At 33.4% G+C, this 17,125-nt stretch overlaps 1 protein-coding gene across 1 annotated transcript; it reads left to right on the forward strand.

Moving 5' to 3' along the window:
- Positions 1-8,473: 8,473 nt before the first annotated feature.
- Positions 8,474-14,837, forward strand: LOC132741082 (cleavage and polyadenylation specificity factor subunit 1-like). Its single transcript, XM_060729169.1, has 6 exons — positions 8,474-8,570; positions 9,642-9,872; positions 10,464-10,616; positions 11,242-11,358; positions 14,307-14,397; positions 14,700-14,837. The coding sequence occupies exons 1-6, from the start codon at positions 8,505-8,507 to the stop codon at positions 14,786-14,788; spliced, it is 747 nt and encodes a 248-aa protein (XP_060585152.1). The 5' UTR covers positions 8,474-8,504; the 3' UTR covers positions 14,789-14,837.
- Positions 14,838-17,125: the final 2,288 nt, after the last annotated feature.

The following is a 17,125-nucleotide window of genomic DNA, read 5'->3' on the forward strand; positions in this document are numbered from 1 at the left end:
TCTTTTTTGGGTGTCTTCCAATGTTTGTTCAAATAAAAGACCTGGGGTTTAAACTGGCCCCCTGCGGGGGCCTATATACAGGTGAGCGACCTCATGGCCATCATGGCTCTCTTGTTTGACATCTTGTAACTATCATGCAGCATTGCAATAGAGTGGTTTGATATGAGTATATAAATAATTCATCCATATTAATTAAGGAAAAATGGTTTCCGGACAATAACTAGAGTTAGGAATAAGATATTGTTATCAAACTTGGCGTAAAGCAAGCTTATATAAAGACCTGGATTGGTATTGCATTTGGGCCGCATGGGGTCAAGGTTAAGGTCACCATTACTAAAAATAGTAAAATGGTTTCCGGACAATAACTTGAGTTAGGAATGAGCTACTGTAATCAAACTTAGTGTATAGTAAGCTTATATCAAGACCTTGGTAGTTATTGCATGTAGACCCCCTTGGGTCAAGGTCAAGGTCACCGTAACTAAAGATAGAAAAATGGTTTACCATAACTTAAAATAGAAAAATGTTTTCCTGACAATAACTAAAGTTAGGAATGAGATATTGTTATTAAACTTTGCGTATAGCATGCTTATATAGGAAGCTTATATAAAGGCCTGGGTTGGTATTGCATTTGGACCCCCTAGGGTCAAAATCACTGTTACAGTGTTACTAAAAATAGAAAAATGGTTTCTGGACAATAACTAGAGTAAGGAATGAGATATTGTAATCAAACTTGGTGTATAGTAAGCTTATTGTGTCGCCTTGAAAAGGTGACATATAGGGGTTACTTTTGTCGGCGGCGTCGGCGGCGTCTGTGTTGGCGTGGTTGTCGGCGTCGTTGTCGGCGTCGTTGTCGGCGTCGTCGTCGGCGTCCCCTAAAGCTTGTCCGGAGCATAACTCAGTCACTATAAGTCTGATTGACTTCAAACTTGGTATGCATGCTTCTTTCAATAACCCGAAGTGCAGTGCACAAGGACCGGTACTCTGCAGTTCTTATTATTTGAGTTATTGCCCTTTGTTAATTTTCATACTTTAATTTTGTCCGGGCCATTTCTCTTCAACTAAAAAAGCTATGGACTTGAAACTTCATAGGATGATAGATCTCATTAAGAAGAAGTGCAGTGCACAAGAACCGGTACTCTGCACCTCCTAATTTTTGAGTTATTGCCCTTTGTTAATTTTCATACTTTATTTTTGTCCGGGCCATTTCTCCTAATGTATAAAAGCCATGGACTTGAAACTTCATAGGATGATGGGTCTCATTAAATTAAGAAGAAGTGCAGTGCACAAGAACTGATACTCTGCATTTCTTATTTTTTGAGTTATTGCCCTTTGTTTATTTTCATACTTAAATTTTTCCGGGCCATTTCTCCTTAAGTATAAAAGCTATGGACTTGAAACTTCATAGGATGATAGATCTCAATAAGAAGAAGTGCAGTGCACAAGAATCGGTACTCTGCATTTCTTAATTTTTGAGTTTATGGCCCTTTGTTGATTTTCATACTTAATTTTTGTCCAGGCCATTTCTCGGAAAGTATAAAGTTATGGACTTGAAACTTCATAGGATGATAGATCTCATTAAGAAAAAGTGCAGTGCATAAGAAACTGATACTCTGCATTTCTTATTTTTTGAGTTATTGCCCTTTGTTGATTTTCTTACTTTATTTTTGTCCTGGTCATTTCTCCTCAAGTATAAAAGCTATGGACTTGAAACATCATAGAATGATAGATCTTATTGATAAGAAATGCAGTGCACAGATATGCTGCTCTGCACTTATTATTTTTTTAGTTATTGCCCTTTGTTATTTTTCATATTTCATTTTTGTCCTGGCCATTTCTCCTAAACTACATTGTTCACAAGGCGACACATCCGACTCGCGGAGTTCTAGTATGAAGACCCCAGCTGGTTTTGTTTTTGGACCCCCTTGGGTCAAGATCAAGGTCACTGTTACTAAAAAAAAGAAAAATGGTTTCTGGACAATAACTGGAGTTAGGAATGAGAAATCATATTCAAACTTTGTGTATAGCAAGCTTATTATGAAACCCCAGTTGCGATTATAATTATTTGAAATATTTCTTTGTACACAGTTGATAGTTTTTGTTCAAATATTCTTCAGACTACTTTTTTTTTCAAAAAGTCAAAGTTGCAGGCGGGTATTAATCACCTTCAGTGATAGGTCTAGTTGGTATAGAAGACATTAATACTTGCATTTTATTCCTCATATACATTAAAATTATTTCTGTAATCTTCAAGCAGTAACAGTAACAACGTTGGACATGGTGCAGAATTTTAATCATAGACAAGATAGACATGTATTCACAATTAGGATATCTTGTGCTTAAATGCACTGATTTGAAATATAATTTTTTTATTATTCAAATACAAATACATGGTAGTGTTTGCTTGTTTATCTATTACTTAATTGAGATTGTTTACTTTCACTCTTTCATTAAAACTATTAAATTGAATACTTTTAACTGTCCAATAATTGAAAGAGAAATTACTTGCATAAGTATGCATAATTTTTTAGATTGTCTAAATACACGCATGGTTGTTAGAAATTTTCACAAGTTTTGACAGTAGCAAGTGGGTCAAACTGCATTAGTCTGCTTTTAATAAAGGGGGGAAAAACCCTTTTTAATTTGTATAATTGGACCGAAAAGGGGTTTTCTTTTAAAAAAAGGGAAAGGGGTTTAGGGGGGGTGCCCAAATTTGGAAAAATAAAGTTTTTCATTTAATTTATTATAAGGAAAAAAAACGGGGTCTGCCTAAACTACTTTGATAATGCTGGGTATTAAAAAAAGGGTTTTCCAAAAATTGGGTTTGGGGTGTTTTGTTTGTTTTAAAAAAATAAATTTTAGTCCTTTTTTTGGGTACAAAAAGACAAGCAAACCCGGACACTGAAATTTAAAATTTTCTGTTTGGAAAATTGATTTGAAACCCTATGCTTTTTTTAAAAAAGGGATGCCTTTTTATTTTTTACTCTTTCATTTTTTTTTGTCTCCCCTTTTTTTTATTCTTTTTAAAAGATTTAAATATCTTTGGCCCATTTTGTATTCTTTGATTTTACATGATTCTCCAGCAACAATTAATGTAGATTTCTTCTCATTGAAACATATTGATAGGACAGGAACCCCTGTCACATGTGATAAATCTTCGATCTTGATGGTTTTTATTTTTTTTTCATCTAATGATGTAAGAGACATATCTCCTATCCTTCCCCAAAGTAATATCTTCTCTGCCGACATTTTACATGCACATAGATACCTGTCCCAATTTCTAAAATTGTGATAAGGAAACTCCTTACACTGGTTGGTTTCTTGCACTTGTTCCATATCTGTCTTACTAAAGGTATATATTTCAGCATTTGCATCAATTACTGAAAATGCCTATTTCCCCATAATGCATTTTTTAGAGGTTTATAAAAAATGTTTATGTGCATCTTTAATAAGAGTTGTATATTGACTAAAACTATGTGCCTTCATATATTGTATAACAAGAATATCAGGAAGTTTTTGATTCCCAGTTCGAAGTTATGATAAGTTGGTCGTTCGAGTTGTCAATGTTTTTAACATATGCAGGCAAACCCATATACTGTATTTTCTCTAGATCAAAATCTATCAGAATGCAAGTTTCTTGTAAGTGGAAATGCTGATCCTAAACTCATTGTTTTCATCAAAAAGGTTTTTTTTACAAAATGAACCAGGTTTCTTTTCCCTTAGATACAATGGCAACCTCATGTGGGTTTTTTTAACACAGCCATACATTCTGGGATATTCATTTAAATCAATATAAACCTTTCACCTTCAAAATTATCTCTCAGTCAGTTTAAGCTTTGGAATTATTGGCATCTGTGATTACCAAAGTATTGTCAGGTAGTTGACATATTCCATTTATACTGCACTTGTTACTGTCAGTTTGGCATGTGATATCAACAGATTGTTTGAGTTGTAGACGAAATACAGAACTTTTAGTTGTTTCTTCAACAAACCTTTTCCCAAGTGCTGTGATATCTTTAGGTATGAACTTCATCTAACTTATAAAAAAGGGAGGTCTGCAGCCAATTGTTTAAAAGATGCTGTCACTACTCTCTGCAGCCTCCTCCAAGGTTGCCTGGTAGTTCTTCTTTGATATGAAAGTCTCCACTTCATTCATGCCATCTCTGCTAATGTGATTTAAGGCTCTTTTTCAATCCTGATTAAAACCGAGTTCAAGTTCTTTGATATCGGCCTTGACAGCATCTTGATGTTTTGCATGAGCTTTTCTAATATTTTTTCTAAGATGTTTTGCTAAATTTATTCTTCTGTATTAACCTCTCTTCTTGTTCATCAATATCAGCCAAAAGATGTTTTTTCTTTTCCCCATCATTTCTTTTAAGTTTTGATTTCGATATATATCTTTTTCCTGTATAGCAGATTTCTCAACTTTTGCAAGGAAGATTTTTAAGTGCAAAATTCTTGACTTTCTTTAATTCCCTCAGCAAACTGTTTCTAATACCCAAGTTTATTTCTTTGCTAACCTATATAATGTGAAACAGTAATTATATTATTATCCTTACTTAAAAACGAAAAGCCAAAACATGAATTCAATGAATGTTATCATTTGTATTTTTCAAGATTTTCTTGCACCTTTTTATTAAAAATATTAAAAAAGCAAAAATAAAGAGGTTAATCCTAAAACAAGTAAGTTGCAACTGTACAACCAGTGGGCTTCATTATTTGCACACTTTACTAATGAATATTTAAATATTAAAGTTATTGCCCTTTTTTTTCAGCTCTTTGAAAATGGATATGGACACTTAGAACATTGTCCGGGACTTAACAGTAAAATACAAGAGATATCAACAAGAAAACTTTGTAGGTAGATAGAATCTCATTAAGTGCAGTGCATTAGAACCATAACCTGCCCCTAATATTTGAGTTATTGCCCTTTGTTCATTTTTACACTTTAAACTTTGTCCAGGACTTAAACTTGAGAAAATAAAAGGTATTGAAACTTTGTAAGTAGACAGATTTTATTAGGAAGAATGGCAAGGGAGTGCAATTTGAACTTTTTCTGGGACATATAACTTGAGAATTATAAAAGATATATCAACTTCAAACTTTGTAGGTAGATACATCTAAATGAGAAAAAGTACAGTGCAAGAAGAACATGACTGTTTCCCCCTTTCTTAATTTTGGAGTTATTGCCCTTGTTCATTGTTACATTCTGAATTTAGCCTAGGGACATAACTTGAGAACTATAAAAGGGGTAGCTAGATCTCACTGAGTAGCAATGCAGAAATCTCTAGGAGAAAGAATAATACTGCCTTAAAAAGAAAGTCATGAAAAATTCCAAATCCAAACTTTAATTCAATGTTATTGATGTAGGACAAATAATTCAAAATCATTTGAAAAAAAAAATCTATTAAACTTCTGCATTCTCCCTAATGTGCAAAATTATTAACTTAGAAAAGCGCATTGGCTGACAAGCACGTGTCTGGGGTATTCGTCACTTGTGTCAAGCTTCAAGTTTTTCAAGTTGTCTCAGATACCATAAGTTATATCTTTAGTCAAAGAGAAAAAAGACAAACCTGTGTTTTTATTGTTTACACAAATTCTGCAAACACTTTTTTTAGGGCTTTGCAATTTCTGTAATGAATTGTCCATAAGACTTCCACATTCCACTGACCTTTCCCCGGACTTATCCGTGTCACCTGGAACTCAAATTAGCTTTAGTGGGCCCCCAATTGATTGGGTTTTCGTAAATTTTGCAAATTGTTATGGTCCCTTTTAAAAAAGTCCTGAAAAAACTATGTTGGGACAGTCCCCAAAAATATTTTATTTTGGCCCCCAGTTTTTCTTCCCCGGGTTTCAGAGCATGGTTGTTTAAGTTAATTTTTCCTTTAGACCCAGTAATCCCCGGTGTTTTTACCTCTTTCCCTGCCATATCTCTTTTTCCCGACTGGTTTTTTAAAAAAACACAGCAATGTTTTTAAATAAATTAAAAATTTTTTAATTCTTGGGGGTTTTCAATATAATCAAAATTAACCACCCCCCAATTAAAAATGACAACAATAGAATCTTTCCAAAGTTTATCTTTGATTAACCTCTTTTGTGTGTCAACCCAATAAATGAATAAAAGCCCCATGAAAAACTTGATATATGTTAATTTAGAGTGAAATAATGTTTGTTTCCCAAAACTGTGACTTAGAAACTAGATATTTGCATGTGATCATTGACCTACAAATGACAGGGTGAAAGGACAGAGGAGGAAGTTGGTAACTGACTGTTTCAAATCTTGTTTGTTTTAAACTATTATGTACAGACAAACCTGTGTTAAAGAAAACAGTTACTTTTCATTGGTAAAAATGGAAATAAAGTAACCTCCAAATCAGACCAACTTGTCTATAAAAGGACTATAAGTATTCTTTCCACTTTGATGGTCTTTATTCACAGGTTTTTAACTGCTATTTATATTTCCAAAGTACTGGGTTGATGATGAGGGATGAATTATTATACGGAGATGAGATACGTCTAACATGGATACATCTGCTAATATCAGTATGAAAGAGAAACAAAATCTAGGTAATGTGTTTACTACTTTAAGTACTATAATATTATACTTTGAATTTGGAATTATCCAATAGTAATGTAATAGTCTACTGATAAGTGTAAGCAGTTGTGTTTTTGAGAAAGGAACTTTTCATTCATTCAGCAAAGTTAGTACTGGTTGGTTCAATAGTTTGTCTATAGGCTGAGAGCTTACTACACAATCAAACTAAAACAAATTTTGTATAAACTAAATCTTAAATTATAAATAATGCATTCAGTGATTATACAAAATTGATAACAAATCTTTGTTACATAAATTTTAAAGGACAAAAATTATTGGTAATGTTTTCAGATAGAATCTTGAGACTCTCAGGACTGAATTTAAAAACAATGGAGTATGGTTCACTGCCAAGTATATCTACATATATAGCTATATTATCACTTGGTATAAAATCTTGAATAACTTTAAACCTGACCCTGCTAAATTTGTGAAATGGACTTGTCCTTATACGGAATTTGGAACAGTCCATTTGAGGTATAAAGGATTTCAAATTATTGAGAAGCTGGCAGTATAAAAACTAGTCCTAGTACACACATGAGCAGACTACCCTTGTTATATTTTGGTGCCACAGGTTATATCTTTTTGGTTAAAGTTGCTTAAAATATTGAATGTTTATTTTATATGATAGCAAAAAGTCTCGGAAGAAGGAATTGAAGATGTCATATTGGGTAGCTGTTGCACGAGAAAATGGATCTTTAGAAGTTTGTATTTTTTAAAATATTAACGAGATAGGATTTTAAATTAAGTATGATAGGATCAGCCATGTATAAACAAACCTGAACTCAATATTTCATTATAATTTCTTTTCCTAGGCAGTTTACTTTTCTTTTCCTAAGCATTTTTTCCAGATTAAAATGAATCCAAACAAACAATTCTCCATTCATTTGAATTAAAATATGGCAAACAATACATAAAATTAAATATGAACAAAAAATTATATATCCAGTGAAAAATGATAATGTACATGACTTTGTCAAAATCTAGATGACACCTCTCAAGAGACTGTTATGTCTTTTGTGGAATAGACTGTTATGTCTTTTGTGTAAAAAATTGTTATGTCTTTTATGGAATAGACTGTTTTGTCTTTTGTGTAAAAGATTGTTATGTCTTTTGTGGAAGAAACTGTTATGTCTTTTGTGTAAAAGATTGTTATGTCTTTTGTGGAAGAGACTGTTATGTCTTTTGTGTAAAAGATTGTTATGTCTTTTGTGGAATAGACTGTTATGTCTTTTGTGTAAAAGATTGTATGTCTTTTTGTGAAAGAGACTGTTTATGTCTTTGTGTAAAAGATTGTTATGTCTTTTGTGGAAAGAGACTGTTATGTCTTTTGTGTAAAAGATTGTTATGTCTTTTTGTGGAAGAGACTGTTATGTCTGTTGTGTAAAAGATTGTTATGTATTTTGAGTAAAAGATTGTTATGTCTTTATAGTATCATCAGTTTATATCTCAGTAAAAATAGTTATAGAAATTTTAACACCTTGACAAAGTATTTTTTTATTCACAAGAAGTCATCACAAATAATAAAATATTTCAGATATTGAGTTTACCAGACTTTAAGATAGCATACTATGTGAAAGACATTCCCTATTGGCCAGAAAGTATTGGTTGAACAGGAAGTTTAAAAGAAATAAGTGCCAGCCAAATCTGGGTGAGATTTCATCTTATTTCGATAACATTTTTTATAAATATATATAAAATATAAAGTTACTAGGCAACATAAATAAAAACAATAATCTTTGTTTAAAACTAAAAATTTAGCAGCAGCTGTGTACGTCGGATATAAAATATTCTCAGTTGTTGTATGAAATTTTATGAAATTTTTTTTATGAAGTTATAATGCACATAAATATATAATATTATGTGTATCTACTTTCAGTCTGGGTTGAGTCAAGACAAGACAGTTACTGACAGCATGTATAATATACATGAGGTGTTACTTGTTGGATTAGGACAGCGGAAATCTAGACCATACCTGCTGGTAAGATGATAAATGTATTTTATTTTAGAGAATAATTGTTGGTTGTGTAGTAATCAGTCCATGTATGTAGAGAAGCATGATTTGTAAACAACATTATTAGGGGCATCAGTGGGCAAGTGGTTAAGGTTGTTGACTTCAAACCACTTGTCTCTCATTGCTGTAGATTTAAATCCTGCCAGGACTTTGTATTCTTTTATGTGAGGAAGCTATCCAGCCATCTGATGGAACTTAGGTGGTTCTACTCAGGCACCCCCTTTCCATGCTCTTAAATGGACCTGTTCATCTGGCAATATGGACTTAACCATTCCTCATGATGTGCCAGCTTAAGTTGATCTGCACTGGTCACATGGGTGATATGAACTTAATCATTTATCATGATGTGCCAGTTATCATTGATCTGCACTGGTCACATGAGTTATATGAACTAAATCATTTATCATGATGTGCCATTTATCATTGATCTGCACTGGTCACATGGGTAATACGGACTAAATCGTTTATCATGATGTGCCAGTTATCATTGATCTGCACTGGTCACATGGGTAATATGGACTAAATCGTTTATCATGATGTGCCAGTTATCATTGATCTGCACTGGTCACATGGGTAATATGGACTAAATCGTTTATCATGATGTGCCAGTTATCATTGATCTGCACTGGTCACATGAGTTATATGAACTAAATCATTTATCATGATGTGCCAGTTATCATTGATCTGCACTGGTCACATGAGTTATATGAACTAAATCATTTATCATGATGTGCCATTTATCATTGATCTGCACTGGTCACATGGGTAATACGGACTAAATCGTTTATCATGATGTGCCAGTTATCATTGATCTGCACTGGTCACATGGGTGATATGAACTTAATCATTTATCATGATGTGCCAGGAAACATTGATCTCTACTGGTCACAGCAGGCTATTTAAGCTGAAATACCTTTTATGCTATGAATAAAATTTCATCATTTGTTTTCAAAGATATAAAAGGGTCCGGCCTACAAAGGCTTGTCTCAAGGTACAATATACGATCATCATGGGTTCTTTAATGTGATTTATTTTCAGGCGAGGGTAGAAGATGGTTTATTGATCTATGAAGCATTCCCGTATTATCAGTCAAAGGAAGACAATCACCTTAAAATACGATTTAAGAAAGTCCAGCATAATCTGATCCTGAAGGAACGTAAAGTAAAGTTCCGAAAGAGAGGCGAAGAGATCTTAGATGAATTTGATGAATTTAAAACTGATCAAGGACAGTGGTTCCGGTACTTTGACGATATTTCAGGCTATAGTGGAGTAAGTACTTGATAAGATTTTATTTATTTTAGACATTATAGGCTTGAGATGGAGATATAATATTATTATGTATGCTCTACTCTGTAATGAGAACATCAGTGAAAATATGTTTTTGCCTGTTTGTGGTTTATAAGTAATTATTCTGTTCTGATATACACAATACAAATTTGGTAATATGTCATTTTATGAAACCCTTGATCAATAGTTTACAATTATATTCTACATTATGAATAAGTTAAATGCATAGTTTCTTAAAGTGAATACCTTTTGCACTAATTTTAAACATTTTACTTTTGTGAGAAAGCATATAAGGGCAATAGCTATAATTTATCATGTTCCATTCCCTTTCTTTTATCAAGTGTGACTCAGGCAGATTATTTTGAAAATCATAAGAAAATGTTATCTTTTATTTCTGTTGTGGACAATTTCATTGTAAAGCCAATTCTTTCCCTTTTGTATAAAAATGAAGTAACATTGCAGAGTTACTCATTTAAGACAATGCCTGAATTTAATTTCTTTAACATTAAATGCTTACTTTGCTTACTAATAGTTTTTTGCAGACTGTATGTTTACATGTATGTATTATTTCAGGTATTTATTTGTGGACCATATCCACACTGGTTGTTTATGACTCAGAGAGGGTCCCTCAGGATACATCCCATGGGAATAGATGGTGCCATCACATGTTTTGCTCCATTCCATAATGTGAATTGTCCCAAAGGTTTCCTCTACTTTAATAAACAGGTAATACAAATGGACAAATGTGATTTTTAATGTGGTTATACAACTTATTGTTACCATTTATATTTCAACATTTTTTTAGCCTGACCATTCGAAGAATGGGAGAGTTACATGTATTGTACTCACCCAGGCGTGGGTGTCACACTTTGAGTAAGTTTTTGTGTGCTGGATGGTATCTCAAAAAGTACAGAAGGAAATAGGTTGGAACTTCACACACTTATTTGATATCATGATAGGATGTCACTGTCCAAGGCCCATAATTCTAACATGGATTTTGACAGAATTATGGCCCTTTATGAACTTAAAATTCTACATTATCCAGGCTCTTGTTTTACTATTGAGCATTGAGAATAGTCATATAGTATTTATCAGCTCCTGTTTTGTTATCTTTTAATTGATATTTACAATATTTGATCCTTAGATTGCTTTTTTTGACATCTTAGCTCGTTGTCGGAGGTACACTTACAATTGTATCCCAGCATAAAAATTTGATTTGTGTTCACTTACTTGTCATAGAGAATTTATAACATGTAAGAAAGGATATAAATTAGGTATCTTTTCATGTACATTGTAATTGAAATAGTCAATTTGTTTTATAATTTAGATCGTTTTGTTTTGTTGTTTTCAGGGAGAACTACGAATTTCAGTATTACCAACTCATTTAACATATGATGCTCCATGGCCTATACGTAAAGTTCCATTAAGATGTACTCCTCATTTTATCATTTATCATACAGACAGCAAGGTAGGAAAACCCAGATGTCATTTCTTTTCTTTAATCCAAAATTACTGTAAATGTATATTTATTCAAGTACGAGGGATGACCGGAAAGTTCATATACGTCTTCATTTTTATGCCCCCACAATGTGGGAGCATATAGCGTTGCACTTGTCCGTCCGTCCGTCAGTCCGTCCGTCAGTCCGTCCGTCAGTCCGTCCGTCCGTACGTCCCGAAATCTTGTGAACGCAACTCCTCTTAAACCGGATGGCAGATTTTACTTAAACTTACAGGGATGAACAACCTTAATGTGTAGATGGTAGTAAAGGAAGGAATTTTCGCTGCGACCAAATTTAACAGAATTATGGCCCTTTGTTGATTTTTTCACTAAATACTATATAGAAATTTTGTGAACGCAACTCCTCTTTAACCAGTTGGCAGATTTTGCTTAAACTTACAGGGATTAACAACCTTAATGTGTAGATGGTAGTAAAGGAAGGAATTTTTGCTGCGACCAAATTTAACAGAATTATGGCCCTTTATTGATTTTTTCACTATATACTATGTAGAAATTTTGTGAACGCAACTCCTCTTAAACCGGATGGCAGATTTTGCTTCTATTTACAAGGATGAACAACCTTAAGGTGTAGATGGTAGTAAAGGAAGGAATTTTCGCTGCGACGAAATTTTAACAGAATTATGGCCCTTTGTTGATTTTTTCACTATATACTATGTAGAAATTTTGTGAACGCAACTCCTCTTAAACCGGATGGCAGATTTTGCTTAAACTTATAGGGATGAACAACTTTAAGGTGTAGATGGTAGTAAAGGAAGGAATTTTCGCTGCGACCAAATTTTACAGAATTATGGCCCTTTGTTGATTTTTTCACTATATACTATGTAGAAATTTTGTGAATGCAACTCTTCTTAAACCAGATGGCAGATTTTGCTTAAACTTACAGGGATGAACAACCTGAATGTGTAGATGGCAGTAAAGGAAGGAATTTTTGCTGCGACCAAATTTAACAGAATTATGGCCCTTTGTTGATTTTTCACTATATACTATATAGAAATTTTGTGAATGCAACTCCTCTTAAACTGGATGGCAGATTTTGCGTTAACTTCCAGGGATGAAGAACCTTAAGGTGTAGGTGGCAGTAAAGGAAGGAATTTTTGCTGCGACCAAATTTTACAGAATTATGGCCCTTTGTTGATTTTTTCACTAAATACTATGTAGAAATTTTGTGAACGCAACTCCTCTTAAACCGGATGGCAGATTTTGCTTAAACTTTCAGGGATGAACAACCGTAATGTGTAGATGGTAGTAAAGGAAGGAATTTTTGCTGCAACCAAATTTAACATAATTATGGCCCTTTGTTGATTTTTTCATTATATACTGTGTAGAAATTTTGTGAACGCAACTCCTCTTAAACCGGATGGCAGATTTTGCTTAAACTTACAGGGATTAACAACCTTAATGTGCAGATGGTAGTAAAGGAAGGAATTTTTGCTGCGACCAAATTTAACAGAATTATTGCCCTTTGTTGATTTTTAGTTTTCAACTTGTGGCACATGTAGTCCAAAAAATATTTGACCTAGAGTCATAAGATTGACAGAACAGTGGCGTGTGGGGGCATCCGTGTCCTATGGACACATTTCTAGTTTATTCTATAACAATAAATACGTTGTACAAATTTTGTCAGCACAATTATACATATCTAGCGAACACATTTATAAAAGATTACTGAACTGTGAGTTAAGTTTGTATTTTAACAGGAGCTACATACACCATATATTCATCGTCATAGAGCACTTTGGCAACGTCAAAGGTGTCAAATTAAATTCACATGTACAGATTGTTCAATTTCTTCCGTTTTCAACAGCCATGGAACCAGTCTGGCGTATACTTAATATAATTGTTTTGTTCCTTTGCCATTACTTTATGAATTTCATATACTGCAATTTATTTAAAAACAAAGATGTCACTGGTTCCCATACACTGTGTGAGATGTCTGTCTTTTTCAAAGAATTTTATAACGCAATCTACAATATTTCGGCCATGCTACTTTTGGTCGACTGGAGCGCTCTAATACCTAATACTGTCATCACCGCTTCTTAATCTTGTTTGACATTTAAAACAAGTTGACTTGAACAATTTATGGCTAAATTTGTGTGTAAAGTAAGGACTAAAATCCCAGTTGGTGCCTTATTAGAGTTGCTATAAAGTTAAATAACATTACGTTGCCCCGTCCTGGAATTTGATGTCATTTTGCAACAAATAATTTACGCACCTTCATTGCCTATAACCGTTGTTAACAAGCTGTTTATTTACGTACTCGTATGACGTCATAATTTACACGAAATATCATGCAATTGTATCCTTTGATGTCACAAAATTAGAACGGGAGTTTGCGTTAAAATTACATATTTTTAGCAACTTATTATTCAAGTAGCTATCATCATAATATCAAAGTGCTCCGTGATTCGTTTATCATGTTGCCACGGTGATTGGCACTTTGCGAATATTACTTTTATCATGCTTTTTAATTTAAAAATATGTAGCATATGAATACTTTAGCAAAATATTCAATCATCATATTGATATGACTGCTTATAATAATTTTATAGCCTTGTCTACGAACTTTCTGGACAGCAGTATATGTCCTTGAGAGAGAGAAGTCTTAAGCTTGAAATATATATATGTTCTGTTATATATAAGTCCTACAGGGTTGTTCTTTGTATTTTTGAATAATATACCTTTGTTTATTGATTATATTTTGATTTATTCCATTTACAAGACCACTTTAATAATTATTTAATATTGCTGTTTTAATTCTTTTGAGATAGCTGCTGAGTCTTGACTTGATTCTGCTACAGCAAGGCCAGTCAGTACTGTGTTATCGTCTATAGCAAGTAATATCTTGGTCATTTTGGCATTATAAATATTTGATCATTGAAATGTCATTTTTATTTCAGACATATGCTGTGGTCATGCATACACCAGATATTGGTAACAAATTGCCCAAAGTTACATCAGAAGAAAGAGAATTTGATGTCTTTGAAAAAGGTATAGAATAAAATTAATGAAAATACCTTTTGAAAAGTGCTGAAAAAGCATTTCCACACCTAAGATTTAACAAAGCTGTTGATTGATATTCTGTTACAAAGAACTGAACTTTTGCATCAACTTTTGTATTTTAAGCATTCATTTAATACCTTTTAATTTAGAGAAATGCAATATATTTCTAATTCAATACATGTTAAATGTGAAATGAAAACATAATTATGATGTTTCAGATAGATTATAGTAATTTGTTAATATCATTGTAAATAGACTCAAAAATTACAGATTTGTATCGTTAATTTCAGATGAGAGATTTGTATATCCGACAGCACAGAAGTTTTCCTGTCAACTTTACAGTCCAACATCGTGGGAAGTTGTGCCAAATACACAGTAAGTTTATTCTAAATTAATCAAAGTCCAAGTGCCTTATTTTGCATCTAGAGTACATACCCACATGCCCTAGAATTGTAACCAGGTGTTCTGTTTGCTATAGGTAAAAAGGTGTTTGTTAATTGATTAAAATGAAACAAATTACTGGAAGTAAAATAAAGTGATGATACAGAGAAATTTTCACAAAATAATAAATTTACTTAAATGTATTAAAATTAGAAAGCAAGTCATCATTTGGCTACTGGAATTCATGGTGTAGTATAGTACATAAAAGTACCACTGTTACCACGGTATCGTTTCTGTTCTTAATAATCATGTAAACGTTTACAAATAAATGTAAACATTGGAGTCTTATAGATGATATCTATTAAAACTAAAACCTCTTTCTAAAATTTGTTTTACTTTATGAATTGTATTTTTCTTCATTCTATATAAATGCACAAAAAACTGTGAAGGTTGACAATAGTATGAAAGGTATTCTTTTTAGCTCTCCTGTCACAAAGTGACAGGGTTTAGCTCACCTGTCACAAAGTGACAGGGTGAGCTTTTGTGATCGCTTTTCGTCCGGCGTCCGTCCGTCCGTCGTCCGGCGTCCGTCCGTAAACTTTTACTTTAAATGACATCTCCTCATAAACCACTAAGCCAATTTCATCCAAACTTCACAGGAATGTTCCTTTGGTGGTCACCTTTAAAAATTGTTCAAAGAATTTAATTCCATGCAGAACTCTGGTTGCCATGGCAACCGAAAGAAAAAACTTTAAATATCTTCTTTTAAAAAAACCATAAGAGCTAGAGCTTAGATATTTGGCATGAAACATCTTCTAGTGAGTGTCTACCAAGTTTATTCAAATAAAAGCCCTGGGGTCAAAATTGGCCCCGCCCCGGGGGGTCATTGATTTTCCCTATATGCATATAGTAAAAACTTAAAAAATCTTCTTTTAAAGAACCCAAAGAGCTAGAGCTAAGATATTTAGCATGAAACATGTTCTAATGGGTGTGTACCAAGTTCAAATAAAAGACCTGGGATCAAAATTGGCCCCGCCCCAGTGGGTCATTGATTTTCCCTATATGCATAAAGTAAAAACTTAAAAAATCTTCTTTTAAAGAACTCAAAGAGCTATGGCTAAGATATTGAGCATCAAACATGTTCTAATAGGTGTCTACCAAGTTTGTTCAAATAAAAGCCCTGGGGTCAAAATTGGCCCCGCCCCAGGGGGTCATTGATTTTCCCTATATGCATATAGTAAAAACTTAAAAGATCTTCTTTTAAAGAACCAAAAGAGTTAGAGCTAAGATATTTAGCATGAATCATGTTCTAATAAGTGTCTACCAAGTTTGTTCAAATAAAAGCCCTGGGGTCAAAATTGGCCCCGCCCCGGGGGGTCATTGATTTTCCCTATATGCATATAGTAAAAACTTAAAAAGTCTTCTTTTAAAGAACTCAAAGAGCTATGGCTAAGATATTTAGCATCAAACATGTTCTTATAGGTGTCTTCCAAGTTTGTTCAAATAAAAGCCCTGGGGTCAAAATTGGCACCGCCCCGGGGGTCATTGATTTTCCTTATATGTGTATAGCAAAAACTTAAAAAATCTTCTTTGAAAAAACCCAAATAGCTAGAGTTAAGATATTTCGCATGAAACATCATTTAGTTAATGTCTACAAAGTTTGTTCAAATAAAAGACCTGTGGTCAAAATTGGCCCCGCCCCTGGGGTCATTGATTTTCTTTATATGTGTGTAGCAAAAACTTAAAATCTTCTTTGAAAAAACCCAAATAGCTAGAGTTTAGATATTAAGCATGAAACATCTTCTAGTAAGTGTCTACAAAGTTTGTTCAAATAAAAGCCCTGGGGTCATAACTGGCCCGGCCCCAGGGGTGTCATTGTTTTTAACTATATGTGTATAGTAAAAACTTAAAAAAAATCTTCTTTTAAAAAGCCCAATGAGCTAGAGCTTAGATGTTTAGCATGAAACATCTTCTTATGTGTGTCTACCAAGTTTGTGCAAATAAAAGCCCTTGGGTTAAATTTGCCCTGCAACGTTTGGGGGGGGGGTGTTGGTTGGGGGGGCCTATATACAGGTGAGCGACCTCAGGGCCATCATGGCCCTTTTGTTTGTAATTTCTCTAGACAGGCAGTTAAAATATATACCATCAACAATTATTGTGCAGTCCAGTAAGCACTGGACTGTGAAATGTGCGACCCTAGTTAGATTATATTCCCAAATGGTGCTGGTCACTTTCAGTTCACTTTCGTTGTGAATCCTTAATTCTAAGGTCATTGTTACATACAATAAATGTGTCCTACATTGATCTTCTGGTAACAAGTTACAAATCTACTAAC

Source organism: Ruditapes philippinarum, unplaced genomic scaffold, assembly GCF_026571515.1.
Source record: "Ruditapes philippinarum isolate M1 unplaced genomic scaffold, ASM2657151v2 ctg17913_1_1_1_1, whole genome shotgun sequence".
In the NCBI taxonomy this organism is placed as follows: Eukaryota; Metazoa; Mollusca; class Bivalvia; order Venerida; family Veneridae; genus Ruditapes; species Ruditapes philippinarum.

Coding starts and splice junctions, on each gene's coding strand:
- LOC132741082 (XM_060729169.1), top strand. CDS start 8,505: ATGTATAATATACATGAGGTGTTACTTGTTGGATTAGGACAGCGGAAA. Junction 8,571..9,641: donor AATCTAGACCATACCTGCTG/GTAAGATGATAA, acceptor ATTTATTTTCAG/GCGAGGGTAGAAGATGGTTT. Junction 11,359..14,306: donor TTTATCATACAGACAGCAAG/GTAGGAAAACCC, acceptor TTTTTATTTCAG/ACATATGCTGTGGTCATGCA.